The following is a 26,133-nucleotide window of genomic DNA, read 5'->3' on the forward strand; positions in this document are numbered from 1 at the left end:
ATTTAACTTTACTGATAGTGTAGCTTGTTAAGTGAGTCATCGGTGTTGCGTATTGATTATTCAAAGTCGCGCGGCATAATCAGTGTGTCCCAGGCTTCACACTTTAACCTGGATTAAATATTTGTTAAGATAAGATTAATGTTGCCATTCATTTCATAAAACACGTTTTTGTTGCTGGAAATCTTGGAATCACGTACCACCAGAGATTCGGTTTTGAAAAGAGTAGAGTGTGTCAGGTCCTCTCATACGCCACTGTCGCCTTGGCCTTCATTCACGCTCCTCGCGGGAGTCCCTCAGGCAAAACATCGGGCGGAAGGTGGGGCGGCATAGGCGGTGTTGCGTGTCGAGTGGGCGGAAGGGGAGAGGAAGAGCGCTCTCCCAACAGGCATTCAGTCAGTCAGTCTCTGGGTCGACGTGTGGTGGAGTAGCACCTCGCCGCTCTGGTTTCCCTCTCACCCTTCACACACTCTTTCCCTCACACTGTACGATACTTCGGGGGATTACAGGAGAAAAGAATGACTGTGTGAATGTACACCATACCTCTTCCATGTGTCTCTGGCTGTGTCTCAGCAATACAACATTCATAAGTGACCTTTTTAACGCTGAAAAGACTCTGTGCGCGTGTGTGTGTGTGTGTGTAGAGAACACGCGTGGTGGTGTAATGACGCGAAGTACTTGTGCCACTAGGAGAAGTACCTTGTTATGAGAAAAATGACCGGCAGTATTTGGTCTTAGGGAATTAATAGTCACGCGTTCGAGTAGCACCGATGGCCGAGTGCATGAAATTACCTGGACGTGGTGCACATTTAACCTCTTTAAACTTTGTCTTGAGAGTCACAGTGTTTAGCTTGAGTGACTGCAAGTTAATCCGAAAAAGTGAAAATGAATATGGAAACAGTTAAGTTGTTGAAATAATATCTGAACGATTATTTTTACCACCTTCCTTGGCTTGACTGAGAGGATGGCACAATGGTCAGCTTGAATTGACTCAACAGGTGGCAATGGAAGAGACAGTGGCGGTGCAGGAGGTGACACCTTTTCATGTCGCGTTGTGCTGAAATGGCTCGCATAGTCAAGTCATTGTTGTGGAGTCGGAGGAATCACGAACAGGAAGACAACGAGATATAAATAGATTGGAGTGGAAGAGTCAACTGGTGGTCATTTTCACCTGCTCTGTGTGTGTGATTGTGTGTGGGTAAGAGACGATGGTTGGTGATTAAATAGTTGTTTAAGGACCAACTATAACAATAACCATTAGAGAGAGAGAGAGAGAGAGAGAGAGAGGGAAAACAATAGGTGAAGCATAGAATAGAATAAGAATAGCATCATTATAGAACTTAATAAAATGTTAAGCAAAAGAGTGGAATAACTATTGAATAGGATTAATAAGCCATCATCAATCTTTGTAGTTATATTGACGATAACGATAATGCGAAAGGAACGAACATACCAGATTGACACTCATAATTTAGTACTCATCTCTAATAAGGATTGTATGAGGATGAATAAATGAATGTGATTAATATGAGTAACATGGCCCTCTGATCTGGCTCACGCACTACTACCACCACCACCATTATCAGTTTCATCCCATTACTGTAACTGTTAGTATAGATATAGATAAAATGGCCTGCGCCACTAATGGGTGGAACCTTAACAACGCTTCCAATACTCTTCAAGTTACCTACAGGCGCTTTAGGCCAAGGCAAAGAGAAAAAAAACTTACAATCTTCCTTTTAGCAAACTCTGGTGGCTGTAGATTACAACTTACCTCCCATCATTTATGTATTGTAGTGTGTGTGTATAATGTTCTTTACTGACATTGTTATTGTTATCCCTTTCAATACTGGGACACATTTTTTTCATCTTGAAATTTATGTGCGATTAGACTATTTTATTGAGATTAGGAAGGGTCCATGGAGGTCAGAAGATTAATGGCCAGAGTCTTCACTATTTTAATCCCCCAGATGAGTTTCTGAAGCTGTATAAAATCACCAAATAGTAACCAAAATTATGAAAATGTGTCCTAGTACTGAATGGATTAAAAGAGAAAGTCAGAATTGATAGATCGAAGCAGAGTCCAAACCTTTCCCTGACTAATTAAACAAACGTGGATGTGAAAATTTGGCGAAACTTTGTACGAAAAAAATTGGTAACGAAAGACAGAAGTTGTAATGGTTCACTTGGAAGATGATTTCTTTTTCCTTTAGATAATTAATGATAGCTTCTGTCAGTTATTTTTTTCCTTTTAGATTATTAATGGTATCTTGTGTATAGTGAAATGAAACAGACTAGTGAGGACTTAACTGCATTGTTGTTTGAGATTCATTGTATTCCCCTTGTTAAAAATACCACCTCCACCTCCACCTCGTTCTCTTATTCAACCTTTACCCGAGTCTCATTATGCAAGGATTTATGGGTCACTCGGCCACAAGGAAAGAGAAATGCGAGCAGTGGGAAATAGATGCAAATTACTAAAGGTGTGAATTATGCCAAAAATAGGAGCTTCGGGGTTTTAATATTCCCTCTACTTTTTTTTTTTTCGTTCTTTTTTACAAGACTGCCTTTCTATTGCGTGGACTCTATTAGTGTGCCTCGTTGCAAAGGGATTAGTTATAAGTTAGACGTTTAATCAATTGAGTTAAATGACGCGTTTTCATATTCATTCTGCTTACTATTTGGTGATTTTATACAACTTCAGAAACTGATGTTGGGGATGAAAATAGTGAAGACTGTGCCCATTAATCCTTTGACCCCCATAGACTCTTCGTAATGTTAATAAAATGGTTTAATCGTACACACATCTCAAGGTAAAAATGTTTCCCTGTATTAAAGGAATTAAGTTATGATGAAATTACCTTTAGATTATCATTTTTCCCATCCTCTTTTATTACACTTCCCTCCTATTTTACGAAAATTTTTAATGTGTTCTGCTGTACAATTCATTAATAATCCTACGAAGATCAAGATTTAGAATAGTGCCTGCTTAGTGGTGACTTGCACATTATGGTAATAGAAATATACATGGGGAGCCCGCAGACTTTTATCGAATGCTTATTACCTCCGTTTTCTGTTTGTTCCCCGCGTGGTGAAAGAGGCAGAGGTAACTTGTGTAGACTTGCTCGTGACAGTTGCCTCCTGCTCCAGAAATATATAAACTGAGGTACAATGTTAGATAAGAGAGGCAGATACAGATGGGTAAACATACATAAGATAAATAGATAGTAAATTAGATAGGATACACAGATAGGACAGTCAGGCAGGTAGACAATTAATTAGAAAGATAGACATTTATTGCACAGATAGAGACTGACAGATATATAATTGGAGATAGAATATGAATAGATATGAGCCATATTCTGAAGATAAATGCTGTTGAAAGAGAGAGAGAGAGAGAGAGAGAGAGAGAGAGAGAGAGAGAGAGATAGCCATTATTAATTAAGATTCAAAACTTAATAATATTCATATTTTGAATGCACGTGCAAACAAATCATTATTTATACAAATAGAAAAGTGAGAGAGAGAGAGAGAGAGAGAGAGAGAGAGAGAGAGAGAGAGAGCTATATATAATTAATACCGCACCGCTTGATATTTAATACTCACGGACAAGATAAACTAACAAACCATGTAATTACGTGTGTGTGTGGGTGTGGGTGTGGGTGTGTGTGTATGTGGGTGTGGGTGTGTGGAGGTACTGTTAACCTCGCCTTCTTCCTCCTCCTATTTATCGTATTTCTTTTCATTCTCCATAATTTTATTCGTATTCTTTCCTGGCCCGTATAATTGGTTCTTTCTTTCCAAATCCTAATCATTCATTTTTCTTCTCGCTTTCCTTCCCCTCCTCATCTTTATTCATCTTTTTTTTTCTACGTCATCTATCTCTTTCTCCTTTTAATCCACTCAAGTATTTACCCTCTCCTTCCTCTCTCTCTCTCTCTCTCTCTCTCTCTCTCTCTCTCTCTCTCTCTCTCTCTCTCTCTCTCTCTCTCTCTCTCTCTCTCTCTCTCTCTCTCTCTCTCTTACTTTCTTTTTTCCCACAAATCACATCAAAACTAAGCTGTTCTGTATATTTCCTTTAATAAGACAAAGTAGCTATGATTTCCTTTATTCCTTATCCTTAATGGTCTTTATTACATCTATTTTGCTTACGAAGGCAGTTGTAACCGACTACGCTTGTGCTACGAACATTTACGAACTGTTACGAATAGAGAACGAACGTTTTTGTTGCTCCGGGGAATGAGAAATGTTCCACCGATGACAACTTGAACACAAACAAAACAAAAAAACTATAAAGGAATCTATAAAAAGTGAACTGGTGAATTTGCAGAAGACGTGATCCCCTTAAATGAACATTGGATACCCTTGAGAAGTACCTGATTCCCTTAAGAAGTATCGAATCCCGTTTTTAATCAAGAGGATGCCGTACAATTTGAAGAAACACAAGATCTTTTGGGTAAGTTTGCTGTCTTGTGTGTTATTTGTGTGTCGCGTGATGTTTTTTTTCCTTCGACTTTGATGTTCGTGTTGTCAGTTTGATGGCTGTGCTGAGGGAAGGGGAGAAAATTGCTGTGTTTATTTAAGATTGCTGGGAAGTGCCGCAGATGTGATGTGTGGCCTCGAGGGCGTCTGTTTTTTTGTGCAAGTATTAGTAAACTGACTCTCTCCTCGCCGCGCCATGTTTTTTTTTTTTTTTTTTTTTGTTATTTTCTGACTCGAGACGCTTACTTGACTGAACTGACTCCCCAAATTGACACTCTAGACTTGACTCCTTTAGCTCAGTAGCCGCCTCAAGCACTAGTGGGCGTGACCAGATGTACAGTTCACCCTTAATGTGTTGTTGCGTAAAGATGGTTCTCGTGTTCCAACGTTTGAATGTGGTGAAATGTTTCTGTAAGTTCTTCCCAAGTAAATTTCGTGCGTGAAGATATTTCTCTCTCTCTCTCTCTCTCTCTCTCTCTCTCTCTCTCTCTCTCTCTCTCTCTCTCTCTCTCTCTCTCTCTCTCTCTCTCTCTCTCTCTCTCTCTCTCTCTCTCTCTCCATACTTCGTTATCTTCATTTTTATTTTTCTAGGAGATTCACGCGCCAAGATATCAATGTTTTTTATATCCTTCTTTATCTTCATCTTTATAACCTTCCTCTCCATTATCATCAGTCGTTCTTCAGTGTTTTCAAAAGTCCTAATCCTCCTAAATTGCAGTGAATCCTCTCCAGTCTCCCTTAATTCCTTCTGGTGTGTGAAATTTTCTAATCCCACTAAAATGGAGTTTAGGTTTTTCCTCCTCTTACTTTGTCCATTAAAAATATCTCAACGAAACTTATTAAGAGAGATTTACCTTCTTATATTTCACTAACCTTCCTTTTCTCCTCATTTTAAAACGTTTTTCATTGTTCTATATACCCAAGTCTTTCCTCTTTATTTTTCCTATTTCCTAGTAAAAACATCTTAAATCTCAACGAAAACTAGTCAACAGATATTTCCCCTATTCTTTTCTACTTATATTTATTTTCCTCATCACTGTTCAAAGCGTTTTTTTCCTCGTCCTCATTTTTCTCTTTCCATTATCCACTAATCTTTCTTTTTCTCCACTGTTCGAAGCGTTTTTTTTCCCTCATCCTCACTTTTTCCCTCTTTCCTCATCTGTTAATTCCTTAAATCCTAACAAACATTAATCAAGAGAGATTTTCCCTTTTCCTCTTTTTTTTTTCTTCCTCATCACTGTTCGAAGCGTTTTTCTCTCATCCTCATTTTTCCTCTTTCCTCTCTATTACATCCCTTATATTCCAACAAACACTAATCAAGAGAGATTTTCCCTTTTCCACTAATCTTTTTTTTTCCCTCATCACTGTTCTAAACGTTTTTCCCTCATCCTCACTTTTTCTTTCCTCGTCTAGTAGATCTCTTAATTCACAACAAAAACCATTCAGTAACGATCTCCCCTCATTTCCTACGTATTAATCCTCCTTTCCCACCTCACTGCACAGAAGGCCTCCTAGAAAGCAAAAAATAACTGCAAAAAAACCGACAGCCTTTCCGGAGCCGCGCCTTGTAAACACCTGCCGTCCCTAGTACATTGTTTACTCGGGCGTGGAGGTGGAGGCGGAGGTGGAGGAAAAGCTAAATATACCACGCTCTGGAGTACGAGTGAAGGAAGAGTTCAGCCTTTAGTGAGCTGTGAGGCGGCGGTGATGTGAGTGGGTTGGAGAGCAAGGCGAGAGCAAACAGTGGATAGCCTCCTTGATAATACTCTGGTTCTCTAGGGTAATCTTGCTTGTATTCCCTCTGGCGGTGACCTCGTAAATGAAGTGTACGAAGTGGATAACGTTCTGAATTTTTTTTATTTTTTACTTTCTTCTTCCTTACACCACGATTACTTATAAAAGGCTCGTAGTTGAAGCTTCAATGGTTTTTAAAGGTGTCTTTGCGGTTTTAGTGATACATTAACAATATTTCTTCATTATCAGTAGGAGTAACACGATTGAGAACTGTTAATCATATGGGTGGGCTTTGAGAATACTGGTGATCTGAGAGCAAAGCGTTTCGGAATCTCTCTCTCTCTCTCTCTCTCTCTCTCTCTCTCTCTCTCTCTCTCTCTCTCTCTCTCTCTCTCTCTCTCTCTCTCTCTCTCTCTCTCTCTCTCTCTCTCTCTCTCTCTCTCTCTCTCTCTCTCTCGTGACTCATACACACACCTGTGCTCTTGGGCGTCCATTAGGGTCTATGCAGGTGTGTCTTCAGGTGTTCCGCTACTAGTGCACTGCGACTAAGACAGAAAAGACACGATCCTTACCTCCTCCTCCTGCCTCCTTATCGAAGTGCATTCTCCGTATCACTGCCTAAAAACACAAAACAACTTAAGCTCCCGTGACAGTGCATTCACGTGACAATCGTGATAAATGAGCTGATAAGGCAGACCAATATTATACGTGATTATATTGGAGATTGACAGAAAGAGGCAGTGGATTATGGGATAGATGGAGATAAAGCTTGGTGATAAGAGAAAGGTGTGGCCATGAGGCAGCTGGGAGGACTTGCTAGTGGAGGTATATCATAGATGTGACCTGCGGGCGGGGAGGTGATCATGAAGTCTGCAGCAGACCCAAGAATGAACGTTGACGTTGTGAGAAGTGCTTGGCTGCGCGCCCTCATCAACTCCGATGGGAAGGAGGATGCCCAGAAGAGTTTTGGGCGTGAGCAGCGGAGTGTCGAGTGCAAAATATTGGTAGATATCAGTGTTGGGGGCAAGCAGTGAAATGTTATCGGAAGAAGCGCTTTAAAACTGGAAAATGAATCGAGGCGTTATAGTGTTTTCATTCCGGTGATGCTTACTCGTGCTGGAGAGTCTGATCCTGACTTTGTCAATTCTGAGCTACTCCAGAGAAAGCAAGACTTGTTTAGATAGTTTAATATACAACTAGAAGTAAATGTTTTGAAATTTTTATATACCAAGATGAAAGGGAATCAATATCTGATGCGTGGAAATGTTAGTAAAAAGAGTTACTGGCAATGTAAATAAGAGGTAGTTTTCGTAGAGATGTTGCCATGAGTTTGAAAGATGTAGAGGAAGAGAGAAAATAATTTAGCAAAGATATGAGCATATCACGCCTCTAACTGAGCGAGCATCGTTTCTTCACCACAGTAGGCATCACGAAGAATGAAAACGCTTGGTATAGATAACAGTAGATAAAATGTCATGTTGAAGATGTTTTCGCTGTGGTAGAATTGCATTGAGATGGTTAGAAGACGATAGGCGGTGAGAGGCGTGGAGTTTGTGGTGTTTGAGGTGCGCGGTCAATAGTGTAGAGAGGCTGATCTTGCTTCGTGGTGTGTGCTGGCAGACGCCCTCCCTTCTTCACTGCGACGGAACCACACACCCGCACCCGCCGCCCGCAATGGTGTGTCACGGGCTGGGAAAAGTCTTCAAGGTAAGAATGTTGGTTACCCTGCGTTGCTTTCCGGACATGAGAGGGTAGTAATGCTATGAATGTGTCCAAGTTGTATAAATATTGTGATGTCTCTTGGATTCTTCATTGATATGTTTATTTTCTTCTAAACTCACAATAAGGATGTGGTTTAGAGGAAGTTTTGAAAATTTACTGTTGGTGTTTATTCGATTTTTTTCCCGATTTGTTGTGTTTACTTGCATTTTGTTTTAGCAACGGTATTAATTAAGTATATTAATGGGCACCTTTTCAACCTCTCCTCGGGAATCTTAAAACTAAACCTAAGCCTAAATGCGAAGATGAAAGATGGAAACACTGCAGTCCTAAAAAATTATCATTATATATCCTTGTACCTTTATAAAAGGCCCTGAGTAAATTTCGATCCCCTGGGCATGCCGAGTGGGCCGTGGCGGTGTCCCTTTAATACGGTTGCTCATTTTGGCTGACTCCGCACCGCTCAAAGGAGAATATTAAGAGAAGACTCAGTAACTATTTCATATTGCAAATTCAAAAGTCAAACGCTCGGAAAGCTTCATAGGGACTCCCAGTGTAGCAAAAAAATTCAAGGAACTAAAGTCTTATTTCACTGTCATATCCAAGAGATTCTTTTTGTCGCACACGCTCGCCTGGCAGTGTTCCGCGCAACGCCCCTCGGTGAAGTGAAGGCTAGATAAGAGCATCGAGCGCCTCCTGGTGTTATCGTGACTCTGGCAGGCGAAAGGGGAAACTGTTTTGTTACCGACGGCGCTCCCACTTTCTGGGGAAATTTCACCCTTTTGGAATAGTGGAAGGATTTTGGTGACGAGTCTAGGGAGAGGAGAAAAATAGGGATGCTGAGTAAAGTGAATCACACAGGAAAGATATAGTTTCCGAAAACCGTTGGAACTTGCAAATGGAACACTCAGTATTAAATAATCAAATTCTGAACTTTCTATTTTAGTCAAACATCGAGAACATAATTATATTCCGTTTAGGTCTATCGGTCAATTTTATCCATGTCATGCACACAGATAGCTGGAATGATGTAACAAGATATAAACAGTAGCTTAGCACAATAGGCCCCGACTCTAAGAGATGAGAAAACCTTGTGCTTTTATCACCTTGCGGGTGGTCGCGACACCACCACCACAGACAACAGGATGTTCAGATAAAACAGTGGTCAACTGTACCCACGATGTTTTGGGGGTTATGATCATAGATTAGAATGATGGAAAAATAGCACAGGTTTTCTTTTTTACTTTGATTACTGATAGCTTTATTGCAGATCTTGTTCCGCGTCAAGTGATGCATAGGTCAGTTTATAAGTGACTACATCATCTATTAAAGCACACACCGCCAAACTTCCAATAAATGCACCAATATAAACAGAACATTGCCTCTTGACAAAAAGGTAAATGTTGCATAGTTCTAGAAATAATGTGACCGATCTAGGGAAAATTTCACCTATTTGGGGAATTCCTGGATTGGCAACTTGGGGACCCCTGCGCGACGGAGCACACTCCAGTAAGGGCGCGGGAGAGGAAGGACGGATTCAGAGTAGAACAGAGAATTGCCTTCCGTGCAGCATCACAACTTGCGGGGGTTACACTGCTGCCCGCGCCAGTCATGCATCGCCGAGGAACTGACGCGGATGGTGTCGGCCGATCTTAATAATACAAGACACCAGCGAGTGGCTCTTAAAGGGGACGCCGTTTAGCAGGAGAGGAAACCCGACCACCATGCCTTACCGTCTGCCTGTGGTCGGTAACCTCGTGTGGGCCGTGAGTATACACCACGAGGGAATAGTAGTAACTCGTTGTAACGTCTGGCAGCGGGGCCCCACGTCTGCTGCTGTTGCTGTTACTACTACTACTGTCATCGTTCTTATAGTAGCCGTAATAGTAAAAGTAGTAGTGTATAGAGGTAGACTAAAGCAGCAGCAGCAGTAGTAGTAGTAGTAGTAGTAGTAGTAGTAGTAGTATGCAGTGACAGTAAAAAATTCAATAGTGTAGGGTTTTAATTACGTGTGTTCTTCTTAATCACTGCGAACCGAAACGTTTGGCATCGGTTCGGCAAGAGTGAGAAGCGTGGTGCGATTATCTTATCTCTTTTCCTGTGCTATAATACTTGAACTACACATCTGCGTACCGTCAGTCTAACTCGCTTGATTAATAATTCCAAATCACCGGATGACATGCGCGACAGTGTGCCTTATGACTGTAATGCATATTCAGTACCCACTGCACCAAACCGCGCATTACCGCCCTCGTCCTACAACACACCACATAAGTAACCTGTGTAGAGAGAGAGAGAGAGAGAGAGAGAGAGAAAATATTCAGTAAAGGGAGTTAATCATCTGAATAACACACCTTTTACGATCCGTCAGCTCTGGTAAACGAGTAATATTTATCTGGCAGGACAGTGGAAGGTAAAGTCTATCTCCGCCACGAGGGTGAATCGGCTCCATGTGTGTAACTGATAATATATACATTGCTAGGGAAGTGAGATACGCCAGATAAGACACATCACTATTTCCTGTGCAGCTTAGTTCGCCCAAGTCACGTTAACAACAGACTACTGGGAACTTTAAAGTGTAAATACATGAGACCTACTGTACATTATGACCACGTTGTTGTGCTGAGTTATGTAATTATGTAAGGACTGATGTAATGTGTATGTGTAGGTGACTCAGCTTGAAGTTTATTTTTGTTGTTGTTGTTGTTGTTTTCGTTTGAGTCCCAATGTTCTTATTTCGTTCATGTATATTTCCATTCGTTTACTTTTGTCTTTTGGTACATATATATCAAGACTTTAATGTCACTTGAGAATATATATTATTAGCATTATTGTTATCATGATATACTTACCAGATACCTGAGCTTTAATATCACAAGGTAAACCAGTAAGCAAATCATATAATACAAGTGGTTGACGTAATCTAAGTAAAAAATCATTAACACCACCTGACTTCAACACAGTCTCACCTTTCAACACATATTTAAGTCGCGTTACCTGGACCACGTGTCATACAAACAACGATGGATAAGTATTGTCAACTGAGGTGGATGGCAACTCTTTTATCTCAAGTTTCATGAATCGATATGAGGCGTTTGCTGAGGAATACAGGACTTGTTGGGGCTATCGTGGTATCGATCGAGAGGGAGAGTACAGGCTGTGAGGGGCGCTCCAGGAGGCTGAGGGAACCCACTTGTACGAGAGAGAGAGAGAGAGAGAGAGAGAGAGAGAGAGAGAATCACATAACGCTTTGATTAGTTGCTTTACTTAAAACTACCTGTCCTGACCCGATTTAATCTAACCCATCCTAATTGAACGTAGCTTGGGTGACTGATCTCCATATGAGCCCCAAAAACGTCACTATAGACCGATAATTATTGGATGCAATCTTCGTCTGACTATAATAGAATAAACGTAACCTCTACTTGTGAGAGTGAATGTGGGAGAGTGGCGCCTTCCTCATGTTGGGGCAGCCCTGGCACATTATAGTAGAGTGGCAATGTGGACTGGATGCTGGGGAAACTGGCGGGGAGGGACTCAGGAATGGGGTGGGGGCTATTGATTACTAAGATACGCTGTGTCAAAGGTTAATGTATTTTCTAGCGTATGTTGAAAAGGTCAGGGAAACTATCGGAGTCTGAACCTTTTAGCACAGCAAGTCGCCCATTCGCTCCCTGGCGCCAGTGTTCCCTACTGCACCACCACCATCCCCATCCTTCCATATCCGCCTGTTGACTTGTGATCCCTGGCTGCGGCAAGCAGACAGAAAATGGGAAATAAGTGTGTTCACCTCGGTCGTCTGCTGGTCACCCAGCCAGACTTCCCCATTAAGGAGCGAGCTCAGAGGTCATAGACCGATCTTCGGGTAGGACTGAGACCACATCAACACACAACACACACCGGGAAAGCGAGGCCACAACCCCTCGAGTTACATCTCGTACCTGTTTACTGCTAGGTGAACAGGAGCCACACATTGAGGCATGCCCATTTGCCTCGCCGCTTACCGGGACTCGAACCCGGGCTTCTCGATTGTGAGTCGAGCGTGCTAACCACTACAGCACATTACGCGGTGTGTGTTTCACTGTTTGATCTGCTGCAGTCTCTGACGAGACAGCCAGACGTTACCCTACGGAACGAACTCAGAGCTCATTATTTCCGATCTTCGGATAGGCCTGAGACCAGGCACACACCACACACCGGGGCAACAAGGTCACAACTCCTCGATTTACATCCCGTACCTACTCACTGCTAGGTGAACAAGGTGAACAGGGGCTACACGTCAAAGGAGACACTCCCAAATATCTCCACCCGGCCGGGGAATCGAACCCCGGTCCTCTGGCTTGTGAAGCCAGCGCTCTAACCACTGAGCTAACGGGCCGTGTGTGTGTGTGTGTTTTAGATTGTGTTACTGATGGATGGTTGATGAATTGAAAGATCTGTGACCTCTCCCGTAAGTTATTCGTGTCACTTGATTGGCACACCATTTCTCGCTGCATTGTTTACTGTTGAGTGTTTGATTTTTTTTTTTTTTTTTTTTTTTTTTCTTTTATGTTTGATGGTGGACCTGCAAGATAACTTATAGATGGACGGTCGGCTCCGTACTTGAAGCTGTTTTTCTACCTAAATTTCTAACAAAAGTAACGTTTCTTTTCTTTTTTTTCGAGTTATCATTAGCTGGAGTTGCTTTGACGTATCTTAGGTCGCATTCTTCGTTTTTCCCTCCACACTCTCTCTCTCTCTCTCTCTCTCTCTCTCTCTCTCTCTCTCTCTCTCTCTCTCTCTCTCTCTCTCTCTCTCTCTCTCTCTCTCTCTCTCTCTCTCTCTCTCTCTCTCTCTCTCTCTGTTAACATAATACGCCACACGCCAAGCTCTTCTCCCAGCCCTAAGTGTTGCCACGCCCTACACACGTAATGGCAGTGTGCTTTGCAGTACACTGGTGAGTTCAGTGGACGTCTGGCGCTGACGGGCGGCACGCGTCAAACCAATAAAACTTCAGAGACTTTTAGCAAACTCTTGAAAGCTGTATAGGTTACGTACGGTCATTAAATGATTAGATATATTTGAGATATGGGAAGGATGACCACTGATGTATTTTCCACATCCTCGTACCTGTTTCCACGACCTGTACAGAACATGTCGGTTACTGGTATTATATGTGTTTGGTATTTCATTCTTGTCTACACACTAGATTTTACTTTTTCCGTTCACATGCCTCTTAATTAATCAGTATTGCACGGACTCTCTCTTTACGTATGTGTTATTATCCTTCTTTTCTTGAAGGTATACTCGTAGGTAAAAAAAAAAAAGAACGAAAGAGTTTTGGCATTGGATCCAGTGACAGATAGAAAATGTGACCGCTGGGTTAGGCTTAGAGGCGGGCTGTGAGTGTTATTGATAGGTGGCGGGTGGTCACGCACATCCCCGGAGAGACAGGGAGGCGGGGTTCAGGGTGGGGTCTGAACGAAGCTGGAAAACGAGCAGCGCAATTTGTGAAGAATTCTTCGCCAGTAAAATAAGTGTGTGATTCACTTTGACGTATTGCTGTGTTGTTGCAAGGCCAGAGAATGCTGCTTCAAAATGAAAATACTTTAATATTTCTGAAAAATTATCACATTGGAAAATAATAAATATATAACTAATAGATTAATTTAAAGACGCCGCAGTAAATAGTTATTAATTATGAGTATGTGGAATAATCTTTTCAGCAGTTGTTGTCATTAGCGATCCGAAGAACCCAATAGGAGTGAGCTGATTGAGAATATTACGTAACCTTCATGATCTATCGGCAACGGACGTGGCGTGCGTTCGTGACTACTTGGAGTTAACCGTGTAATTTCAGACTTCACGCAACATGACTGTACCCGGGAAGTATAATGTCACAGTGGCACCAACTCTTCACAATACGATGCCGTGGTTGGACACTGAATAAATAATGGGGCGTGTTATCTGCAGTACATCCTGTGTTGATAAAAGGGTTCCCAGCGATGTATTAAAGAGTATGTGCCGGCCTTGAGCTGCGGTCTTGTTCGAGGCTTTAAGATCGACCAAGCGTGCCAAGAAGCTGAATAGATTAGCGACTCTGTGAACGTATGAGTCCTTAACCTCCCCCCATCCACTCTTATTGCTCTCTCTCTCTCTGCTTTTAATTAGAGGCAACTCTGGCGGGATCGCACGAGCTTAAGAAGGCATGCGTCATGCGATAGGACATTGTGTATCCTGTGGTTTAGTAGTGGTGATGCGTCACTTGCTGCTACTTGGCCCGCTGTGTGTGTGTGTTGTTGTTTTTTTTCTTTTGTTTTGTGCGCGTGTGCAGTGCCGTGCTAACAGTTGGGAGTAGTGCAACATAATAGGTTTATGTTGTTATTTTCTTACTTTTTTTTTTTTTAATGAGCGAGAAGCGTTACACTGGTTGAGATTTCGAGAAGAGTTACACTGGTCGAGGTTGTACTTTTAAAAAGTGCACGGTGCACGTGCTTTACTGCACTGTACCCGTGCTAACTTGTGTTTTCGAGGTATATCAGTGTGTCAGTGCACTGCTGACAAGAAAACGAGTGTGTTTAATCGTTTTCAGAATTGATGAGTGAATCGTTGAGGAAATAGAATGAACTCGTTAAATGCATTAGCTAGCTCTGAGGATGGGATGCTGGGAGCTGATGTAATGATTGAATGCCAGTTCATATTCAAGCCTCCCAACACGTACATTCATCATCATCATCATCATCATCATCTTCATCGCTGTCACCATTTTAGTAGTTTTCTGTTGTAGAGATAGGGACGAATAATATTGACCTTCGTAACAAAGCACAGTACATTTTGATGCCGACTTTGAGGCACCCAGTGTATCCTGTCACACACACACACACACACGTAGTGTAGCGGTTAGCACGCTCGACTCACAATCGAGAGGACCGGGTTCGAGTCCCGGTGCGGCGAAGCAAATGGGCAAGCTTCTTAATGTGTGGCCCCTGTTCACCTAGCAGTAAATAGGTATGGAATGTAACTCGAGGGGTAGTGGCCTCGGTTTCCCGGTGTGTTATGTGTGATATAGTCTCAGTCCTACCCGAAGATCGGTCTGAGCTCTGAGCTCGCTCCGTAATGGGGAAGACTGGCTGGGTGACCAGCAGGCGACCGAAGTGAATTACACACACACACACACACACACACACACACACACACACACACACACACACACACACACTGTCGCGCGTTTCTAATTCATATTAATCGATTGTGGAAGTCTGCTGCGGAAAAGTAATACGTTTATGAATTTCTCTTATCAGTTGTCATGATTTTCACCGAGGTTCAAATAAACTTATGGCAGTACACAGTGTACCAGACAGATGTGAAAGCTACAGTAGATACAGTACTCTCGTGCGTGCTGCGAGAAGCATTTTTCCACGAATTAATGTGTTCACCCTCCTGATTAAATTGTCTTTTAGGTAGACGAGGAGAAATGTAGCTGATTTTTAATTATTCAGATTTCACAAATAGCATTGAACTTCATTTGATTTAAGGAGAATTTACTTCTGGCTGCAGCAACTAATTAAATGCTCCTGATTAATGTACATAGACGGTGCAAGAACAGATCAACTAGGAAACTCTATTACATACTCTGGAGGTACTGAGCACGTCTTGAACTTGCCACGAAGGAAACATTGAACTTATCCCAGTAGTTTGACAATTACCATCACACTCTTCGCACGCTTGTAAAGATGGGTTCTGTGCGCACTGGAATTAAGATATTCGTGTCGAGCAAGAAAACGGTGGGTCCTGGTGACAAATCCATCACCACCACCACATTCCGGCGCGTGGCACCTGTACCAACCACCCCGACGAAGACCACCCCACCCACCCCCGCCGCTGCTGGCACCAAGCGTCACCGCCTTAGCTCCGTGTTCAGTCGGCAAGATAGTGAGGAAGTCTTCAAGGTAGTAAAGAGGAAGAATTTATATACATTTTTTTGTCGCATTTTTATTTGTTTATTGTTCGTAAAGTATGGTTATGCCACCGAAAAAGAAATGCAATGCGTATTATTTTGGCCTTTAGTATGAAAAGAGCTTGGAATTTATAGCAGAATTCTCCAGCGTTTTAAAAGACCACAATGTTTTCTTACTTCTTTTCTTCTCATTTGGATCATGGAAAGACATTTAAAAGCCCTTATTATTTCCACTTCAGCCTTTTCATTTAAAAGCCCTTATTATTTCCATTTCAGCCTTTTCCATGTAGTTGGAGATAAGTGTTTGAAATGTTTTATTCAATCGGTTGCCCTTCTCATGACGTATACTGAAAAGAGGGTTTAGGTGGGAAAGGGCGGGGGTTGGTAGCACTGTTCCAAGAATATCTTGTACTATATGAAAAGTATGAAACAGTGTTGGGGAATGTGTAGATCCAAAGTGTTAAAATCGGAGCCATTCAGATATGTGTAAAATGTGGATTTGAAGGACATGACATAACATTCCTTTCTGATCTACATATGAAAAGCTCACCTAGAATCAAGAAATAGTAGAATCATGCAATGAAATATAATAAAAGAGCAACACCTTAGTGACCTTTGGTTATTGTTATTTTCTTACCCTTGGCTGGTGCTCCTCATACATAAAAAATGTGATAATAAAGATAAAGTTCATAGACTAAGTCTTATTATGTTTTTAATCCTCTGCAGTTTTGGCTCATGCTTTATTCCTTTGCAGTTTGGGGAGCGTGGGTCTGGCCTGCGTCCCCGTGGCCAAGTGCAGGACTTCTATGAGCTGCGACAGCAGTGTATGGACAGTGGCACTCTCTTTGAGGACCCAGACTTCCCAGCTGAAGACTCCTCCATATTCTTCTCCCGCTCCCCACCTAAGCCTTTCGAGTGGAAGAGGCCTCATGTGAGTTATATCTTCAGTTTGTAGAGTATTCATCGGAATTATTCACTCTCAAAGTAGTGTTGAAAGATAAAGAATGGTGTATGATTGTAGTTTTGAATGTGTTAGATCTTGCACTGTGAATGATGCAACAGCCATATTTAAAACGCATTCTGTGATAGAATACAAAGAGATTTTCACAATAGGTCTAAACTTTTGTTCAGTATAGTGACACATTAGTGGTATAGAGTGGTTCATGTAGATTACATGTAAATCTGAAATATGATCATGTGATGTTCATCATACATATGTGGGATGAAAGGAGTTATTTTGGTGATGCTAAATATAAACCAGCCTCATTCAGGTATTTTAGGTGCCATACAATTATAGTGTTGAAAACTTAAGTTTAATGATCTTGAAATGAACTGAATAGAAGAACCCTGCATCTACATATAGAGACAACTCACATTCTGAAATACTGCAATGTATACTACTACATTCAATGCGACTTTTATTTGTTTACATATAGTCTTTCTTAATGAGAACATGAGATAATATGACATTACTTGAATGTTTTTAGGACTGAGTCATGTCTAAGAACTTCAACTCCACAATAATTATATATATATGTATAATAACATGAAAGAGCAGATAGAAAGTCTTGGTGTGAGGATCAAGGAAGGGGTAGGAGGGCTGAAAATTACTGATAGGTGGGGATGGAAAGGGAAAGGCAAATGGACCACACCCACCATCAGCCAGCACCTTAATTTGATGGCCTACTCCACCTTAGTGCTGTGGTGAAGGAACACAGCATCCTCACCACACCTGCACTACCATAGAGTTCAGGTGCCCAGCCACTGTATGATATCTCTTTAAAGAATTTTAAACTTTAAGCTTGCCAAATTGAAAAGATGAATAAAAAAGTAAAGCCATAGAGTGATTTCTCTGACAAATAGATTGATCCGCCAAATATTGAATTGTGCCTGCACTAGATTTATCACTGAGGTACAAATACATTCTCTGCTCAGTCAGCTGATATATTAATTCATCTTTAAACTGGCACATGGAGGATAAGAAAAGACTAGAGACTGTACTCACATATGCACACTCTTCACAGTTCCCCTGTATTACTCTGGCACTGAGTTACCGGGCACATATATCAATGACTGTACACATGTCAAAGGTCTAGTGAGCTACAAGTTATCTATCACCACCTGACACCTGCTGTTTACTCATCACCCACTGGAAACTTAGATAATTTATAACTCATTCAATTCAACCTTGTTTTTCCACATATCAGTTATCAGTACTTTTATCCTTTTTTTTAGTGATGTGCTGTTCTTTTACAAGTGTGTGTGTGTGTGTGTGTGTGTGTGTGTGTGTGTGTGTGTGTGTGTGTGTGTGTGTGTTTGTCTTTGTTTGTGTATGTGTATTCATTATTCAGTGGTTCATTTATTAGCCATCAGTAGTTATATAATTACTTTTATCACTTAAGTAGAGTGATTTTTATATATATTCACAACTGTCATTTAAACAGTTACTGGTTACTAATGATTCATGTGGCATTTTATTTGTAGACCATTTAGAGAAGTTTCTCCATTAACAGTTTGTTTTGTATGTTACCAATTAACTAACCTGGTAGTTAATCTTTAATTACAACTGAAATGAATAAGGATTTGTTTTTAACCTGTATATTTGAGGTTGTGAAATTTATCTAATATGTTATTTCTCTTCATAGGAGATCATGGCTTTAAAGGTACTGACACAGTGCACTCAGGTTTGAGTAGTAAAAGCAGACTGCTTGTTGCACTCCAACACCTGTGTACATAATATAGTATTTAGTCACCTGCTTGCCATCAGACAAGGCCACATATATATTCCAGTAGATCATTTGTGTAGCTGTTCATTATCTTCATAAATATTAAAAACTGTCCAATAAGACAGGTATGAGGCTGGCTGGGTGTCACTAGAGGTGGTTACATGCATGTTAAGGCCAGCACACCTTGTACATAAAAGATTATTTTATCCAGAAAAACAGAGACTTTAATGTCTCTCACAATATACATACTGTGTTCTGATAATTATTTTTGTCAGTACACCATTCTCTGACGTCTTGAATTCATCACCATTACTATCGTCATTGCCATGCTAAGCGTGTTTCACATGCCAAGCATGACTGGCATGCAAAACCCAAAAGTAGTCTCTGAATACTATGTTTCTTTGAAACAGAAGTGATTGATAATCAATGACAGTGTCAGTTAATTGTTAGGAATATAGTACATATTCATTAGTATTTCATCCTTTCGTCATAAGTTCGTATTGTACAATTGCTTTTGTTGACCATTAAACCCTATCATGGAATTCTAATCAGGTCTGTTTCCTGTGCCAGTAATTTTGTTACACCTGCACTCGCACCTGTGTTTAAAAGCAGCAGTGGTCTGCTCCAGCTCTTGAGAGACAGGGTTTTTTTTTTCTTGGATGTTCTAGGTGACTATAGGACCTTTCAGATTATTTTATTACTAGAATGTAGGATAATCTATAGTTTTGTGTTGGAGTTTCAGGATTTTAATCAGGGAGATATACAGTTTAACTAAAGCATTTCTAATGAAAAGATCAGTCTTCAGCTTTATTGAATGGAGAGTTTGGAAACATATACATACTTGCTTTGGAAAACTTTTATTATATATATATATATATATATATATATATATATATATATATATATATATATATATATATATATATATATATATATATATATATATAATGATAACATTCATAACACAGTGTCTTCACTGAAGACATATTGTGTTATGAGTGGCTTACCTTAATTTGCTATTATTCTTTTACACATTTGGCTTGCATGCACAGAGCTGTATATGTTATATTGATGTTCACAGTGACATGATTTTGAAACTTTCTTCACATGAAGCTCAGGATGCTTATATGATTCATCTATACACAACAAATTAATTAGTCAGGTAAATGGGCAAGCTGAATATGGGAATAAATTATCTGATGTATGCATGGGAACAGACCATTAGTGGGACACAGGCACTAGCCACCGTCCCACACCTTGCCTTTTTCTTGACCACACAAGCTATGAATGGCTTGAACATCTTTGCCCTATCTGTGTTGTGCTGGTCAAATCACACCAAGAGGAATTTAAACTCTTGTATGTGCTGTAGGCAGGGTGATTGTCTTCTTATTTTTAATTATTTCAGATGTTCTCAGTTGCATGTTTGTGTCAGCACCTTTTATTATCATATTGTGGTTTTTTTTTTTTTAAGAAAGTTCTTTGTCTCATTGTCTTTGTGATGTTTCTATCACAAGGTAATAATATGCTAGAGATAGAGAATAGCTGCTATTATAATGGGAAATGAAAATCTGCTGTAAATTGCAGTGCAATAGATTTTAGTTTCTATGGATATGTTTCATGCACATGTATATTTCATTTAGAATATGTACCTGCTGGATGGATTAGCAAGTAAGTAGTAGTGCATTAGAGTAAAGAGTATTTTAGTCTTCCATAGTAAATTTACAGCAATTATTCAATATTCACATCAGTAAGTTGAAGGCATACATTTAAAATTGTCTCTTTTGCCAGATGTTAAGATAATTATTATTTTTATCAAAATCAATGATGTTAAAGTATATATATATATATATATATATATATATATATATATATATATATATATATATATATATATATATATATATATATATCTGGATGAGATTAAGTACACTTCAGCTAGCTCTAGTTTCTTGTTTTGAAATATACTTTATTAGTACTGTCTCTTGAAATTAAAGTCCTGTCTAATTTAAGGATGTTTCTTATTTAGAGTGGCTCTTCTTTTACATTATCTACCATGATTTTCAGGAAATTACAGATGAACCACAACTTTTCATTGATGGAGCAACACGCTTTGATGTCAAGCAAGGAGAACTAGGTAGGTATTCAGTGGAGTGACTTAATTCAGGAATAAAAGTGTAGATGTGTGATTGTTTGGTTAATGTAATTTGTTGTAAAACACAAGCAGATATATAATGTAAACAATTGTTTCTGTGAAAAATTTATTGAAACTATGAAGAGTATTGACTATCATTTATAAATAGTTTGGTTAACTGATGACAGATTTTCATTTATTTCTCTAATTATGAAGTGAAAAATATATGTAAAAACTGTCCTGAGAATGATAGAAATGTTTCTGATGAACAGAATTACTGTAAGGAATGTTATGAACACAAAAGAACAAAAATTAAGGAATGATAAGGGAATTATAAAAAAAAAGTGCAGGCATTTTTACCATAGAATTAAGTAAAAACATTCCTGTTCATCACCACCTTTGTGACTGGCAGGTGATTGCTGGCTGTTGGCTGCTGTGGCAAATCTTACTCTCAACCGTCGCCTCTTCTACCAAATTGTACCAAGTGATCAAGGCTTTGGGGACAACTATGCTGGTATATTCCACTTCAGGTATGATCTGTGAAGGAATTGTCCTTTCTGGTGATAACTGTATCACTGGTAAGAAACACTTTCTATTTCATGTTTTGCTGCACAATATACCTTTCAGTTTCTCTTTGTTGTAAAAATTCAATTCTTTCTTAGATTAGCTTATCATTCCACTGTGTTTTATTTGTGATTTAATTCATAGTTATCCTCATCAATAAAGAGGTTAAGCATTAAAGAGAGTTCTGGAAAAGCATCTTCTAGTATCCCTTCAAATGAAAATTGCAGCCAGTCCATGAATAATCAAAGTAACATAATATTTATGACTGTTGAGATGGTGATACTTCTCCCAACTTCTGATAGAAATACTTCATGTAGCAAAAACCTTGTAATGTGTTTTTCATCTCTGTATGTTGTCCTCAGGTTCTGGCAGTATGGCCGCTGGGTGGATGTTGTGGTGGATGACCGGCTGCCCACCTTCTATGGGCGGCTGGTCTTCATGCACTCAGAAGAGAAGAATGAATTTTGGTCTGCCTTGGTTGAGAAGGCCTATGCAAAGTAAGTGCATCCCTGGTGAAATTCTAGAATCATAATTTCCCTACCTATCTATTTATTAGGGAGATGGTCTATAGTATCAAAGAGATGTTACATTTTCATCATACTCTGCATGTATTCAGACTTAGACATATTATTTTATTTTCCATGACTCAATGAGAAATGCTGATCTTTTACCTTGATTTATCCCTACACAGGCTGCATGGCTCATATGAGGCTCTGAAGGGAGGCACCACCTGTGAGGCTATGGAGGACTTCACTGGTGGTGTGTCTGAGATCTATGACCTGACCAAGGCTCCACCAAATCTCTTCAATATCATGCTGAAGGCCTATCAGAGGGGCTCCCTTATGGGTTGCTCTATTGATGTATGTATTACTAATTGTTTAGTGATCCTACTTCACTTTTCTTGCAATTTTTGCTTTGGCTTCAAGTTATGGTATTTATTCTCACTGTGATGCAGATAAAAATCATTTTCTTGCTGTCCTAATTTAAGTAAATTAACATGAGCTGTAATTATACTGCATCCATACAAATATGTGTCCTCAAAATCTCAATGAAATGCATTTTCTCCCCTTTTATCTCCTTCAGCCTGACCCCAATGTTGTGGAGGCACGCTGTGACAATGGTCTGGTTCGTGGTCATGCTTACTCCATTACACGTGTCAAGTATTGTGACATCCAGACTCCGAGGGTGTCAGGCAAGATCCCTCTGGTGCGCATCCGTAACCCTTGGGGCAATGAAGCAGAATGGGTTGGCCCCTGGAGTGACAAGAGTCAAGAATGGCAGTTCATTCCTCCTGAGGAGAAACAAGAGATGGGTCTCACCTTTGAGCATGATGGAGAATTCTGGATGTCTTTCAAGGTTATTGATAATGTTCATTCACTTGGAAACTTGTTGTCCTTTTATTGCCATCTCAGTGTTTGTAACTATTTTTACAGTACAATATTTGTTTGATGCCTTTTTTATCTAAGGAGCATTAATTCAAAATATAGTTGTAACCAGAAATGAAGAATAAGTTGAAGGAAAAGTAAGAAGGATTACAGTACTTAAGTGAGGCAAATAGAATTAGTATATACTGATTAAGATTTTTAACAGGCTAATTTTCATGAGGTAGAGGTATTTCTTCTGCTATTTTTTGACTTAGCTGAAAAGTTTAGGCTGTGCAAGATTGTCTAATTCTTGAATTCTTCAGGACTTCTTGACCAATTTCACCATGCTGGAGATGACCAACCTCAACCCTGACTCTCTGGAGGATGAGGACATCACTGGCTCTGTGCAACACAAGTGGGAGATGAGTGTGTTTGAGGGAGCCTGGATCAGGGGTTCCTCATCTGGTGGCTGCAGGAATTTCCTTGGTGAGTCTGATGGCCAGTGATTTGTGTTGTCTTATTAGTTATTACACCCATTGTTACTGAAAGAATATATGGCAAGAGACGTGCCTGAGAATGGCAGTTTGTTGATGAGGAAGGCATAATATAATGTCTCGTAGGTCTTACAACAATCTCACCTACTGTGTATCTACTTATCCATGACTGTTAATACTTGTGTCGAGGAATCTCCGGCATGATTAAAGTTTTGTATTTTTTTACTTGTTTGCCAACAGATACATTCTGGCACAATCCTCAGTACAGAATCACTTTAACTGAGGTTGATGACGATGATGATGACAACAAGTGTACAGTGATTGTGGCACTGATGCAGAAGAATCGCCGTTCACAGAGGAAGCTTGGCTTAGAGTGCCTTACTATTGGTTTTGCAATTTATCATGTAAGTCAAGACTTCTGTATTTGTGGAAGAAATTCTTGTATTGGTCAACCTGAACTGTTACCTATATATAACTCTCTCTCTCTCTCTCTCTCTCTCTCTCTCTCTCTCTCTCTCTCTCTCTCTCTCTCTCTCTCTCTCTCTCTCTCTCTCTCTCTCTCTCTCTCTTTTATCCAACAGCTGCGAGACCCAGACAGTGTTCCTCGGCCTTTAGATCTGAGCTTCTTCAAATACTCTGCTTCAGTGGCTCGTTCCCCATCCTTCATCAACATGAGGGAGGTGTCTTGTCGTTTCAAGCTGCCCCCCGGCACTTACTGCATTGTGCCATCCACCTTTGAGCCCAATGAAGAAGGAGAATTCATTTTAAGAGTCTTCTCAGAAAAAGCTAATGAAATGGAGTAAGTGTTTATTGAAAATTACTTTAATCTTATTGTTCAGCATGATTTTCCATGACCAATATACTGTTTTTCATGAGCTCTATGATGAATTTATTATTGACAGCATACATATTCAGTAAATAGTAGAATAAATTGATATTTGATAAAAGGAAACCCTTTTATTCATGTTCATTTTGTAAAAGTTTATGGCATGAATAGATGACATACTCCATACTCAGTTCATTTACTGTGAACATATTTTATGTACAGATTTTGTTCATTTTGGTTTGTTATCTCTCTCTCTCTCTCTCTCTCTCTCTCTCTCTCTCTCTCTCTCTCTCTCTCTCTCTCTCTCTCTCTCTCTCAGGGAAAATGATGAAGACGTGGGCTTTGGCCAAGTGGATGAGAGGGTGAGTGATTCAAGAGGGAGAGGTTGAACATACTTTGCTGCTTTAATAGTAATGGCCTACACTGTCCAGCACTGAAAACCCATGTCAATGGCTTAGCTTGAGGGTTAAAGGGCACCAAAATCAGGGAGCATATGCAATGAGAGATTTTTTAATAAGCAAGTCTTGCCAGAGTGATATTTAGCAGTGTAAGAGCATGCTATATTTGGGGCAATATTTAGAAGATGAAAAATTATTATACATGGAATATTTTGTTGTCCACCAAAACCATTAGATGTCATAATGATGAGTATGAGGCATAGGATTGCTTGTTCATAGGAGTTTATAGCTATTTTGATAATGCAATGGATGATTAGTAGTAGTTGAGACTGTTTATTACTAAAAATAAGATTAATAAAAATAATCCTTAGTTTGGTCATTAAGGTTTTTACAAATGTTTGTGCAAATCTTAGGAGCAATGGTAGAAAAGCCCCAGTAGTGCTTTGAAGTACTTCCTAGATCTGTCTTTGTATCAGTGTAAACATGACAATTACGTAATTACCTTTCTTATTATTTTTTTTTTTTTTCATCTATTATTGTTTCATACATAGTATGCTGAGGTTGAGTCATTGTTGTTTTAATACTGGACAGATCACAGTTACCTACCATCAACTTAATGACTACAAAATTAGTTTTACTTGAAGTTTTGCATTAGATTTCTGATCTAGTTAGTTCAAAATAAAAAAAGTTGTGAAAACTAGAATTTTCAGACATTGATCTTACTGCAATGAAAAGAGCTTCCTTAGATTAAATAACAATTATTGCATTAGTGAAATGTAGTATAGGTAGTTCATTATGACTAAGTTCTATGTGAGTATTTTCATTATTGATCCAAGCATGCAACAGCTAGTAGATCCCACACAGACATTGTTATCCACCTGTGTGCATGTTACTCTACTAACATTGACCATGACCTAAAGGTGTCTTTGTTACATGTTCCCTGCATAGTACCTGCCCTTATCTTGATTTCACAGATTTCTTATCTTATTTTCATACTCTTATTATGATTTTGAATTATCTCATTTATGGCTACATTATGAATATCAATATACATTTTCAATTTGATTAGCCACTAAGTTCTGTAGAAGAGAAGGAAGTATTTCATTATGAACTGCCATTATAGTATCATATTATTGTGTCCATTTTTTTTACAATGATAATCATTATTTTACTATCTATGGAAGGGGATAGTGTGTTAGAGGGGACATAGCTTAATTTCTCATTTCATAGCCAAAATGGAAGAAGCCAAGTATTCCGTGTGTTGTGAAAGACTAAGGGAATGGCTAGAGGTGGACAATAGTGGGAATCATCTCCTCAGTGCTTAGATAACTCCTTTGAGGCAAGTTGTGATTTTTCCTTGACCTTTATGATTAAGGGTATCTCAGTCTGATGTATAAATGGGTAGATAGGTTCAGTTATTATGTATCTATACAACAGTTGTGGCTTTTATACAATTTAGATATGTCCAGGTTTTTTTTGGAGCACAGCATTGCATATTCAGCATGTAAATAGTGATAGAATTAGTAAAAGTGCTAAATGTTTTATTGTGTATTTTTAGTAAATGGTTACATAAACTTAATATATGAATCTTAAAAGGACTAACCGTGTACCAGTTTTTGATGGGAGCTTTTCTGACCTATATTGCATGCCATGAAGCAAGAAAATGGTATATTAGTTATCTTTGTCACAGACAGAGGCAGGAAAAAAATGGTATTGCCATTAATGTATGCATAAAAGTTGTTTTGATTTCTTGAGAAGTGTA

The 26,133-nt window shown here is 39.6% G+C and overlaps 1 protein-coding gene and 1 long non-coding RNA gene across 2 annotated transcripts in view; one reads left to right on the forward strand and one right to left on the reverse strand.

Moving 5' to 3' along the window:
* LOC123512936 overlaps positions 1-26,133 on the forward strand; it is a gene marked incomplete in the record, with an annotated part of 70,027 nt that overhangs the window by 38,212 nt on the left and 5,682 nt on the right. Inside the window, 11 exon segments of the mRNA XM_045269634.1 lie at positions 16,623-16,799; positions 18,514-18,531; positions 20,659-20,728; positions 21,138-21,255; positions 21,652-21,786; positions 21,981-22,149; positions 22,373-22,645; positions 22,977-23,139; positions 23,388-23,551; positions 23,729-23,946; positions 24,293-24,335. Coding sequence (XP_045125569.1) covers positions 16,623-16,799; positions 18,514-18,531; positions 20,659-20,728; positions 21,138-21,255; positions 21,652-21,786; positions 21,981-22,149; positions 22,373-22,645; positions 22,977-23,139; positions 23,388-23,551; positions 23,729-23,946; positions 24,293-24,335 — 1,548 coding nt within the window.
* LOC123512938 lies at positions 15,888-16,646 on the reverse strand. The gene is made up of 2 exons (XR_006677223.1): positions 16,506-16,646; positions 15,888-16,215 (listed from the first exon to the last, which is right to left on the reverse strand). It is a non-coding gene; the product is annotated as an uncharacterized LOC123512938 (long non-coding RNA).

The sequence above is a fragment of the Portunus trituberculatus genome, chromosome 35, assembly GCF_017591435.1.
Source record: "Portunus trituberculatus isolate SZX2019 chromosome 35, ASM1759143v1, whole genome shotgun sequence".
In the NCBI taxonomy this organism is placed as follows: Eukaryota; Metazoa; Arthropoda; class Malacostraca; order Decapoda; family Portunidae; genus Portunus; species Portunus trituberculatus.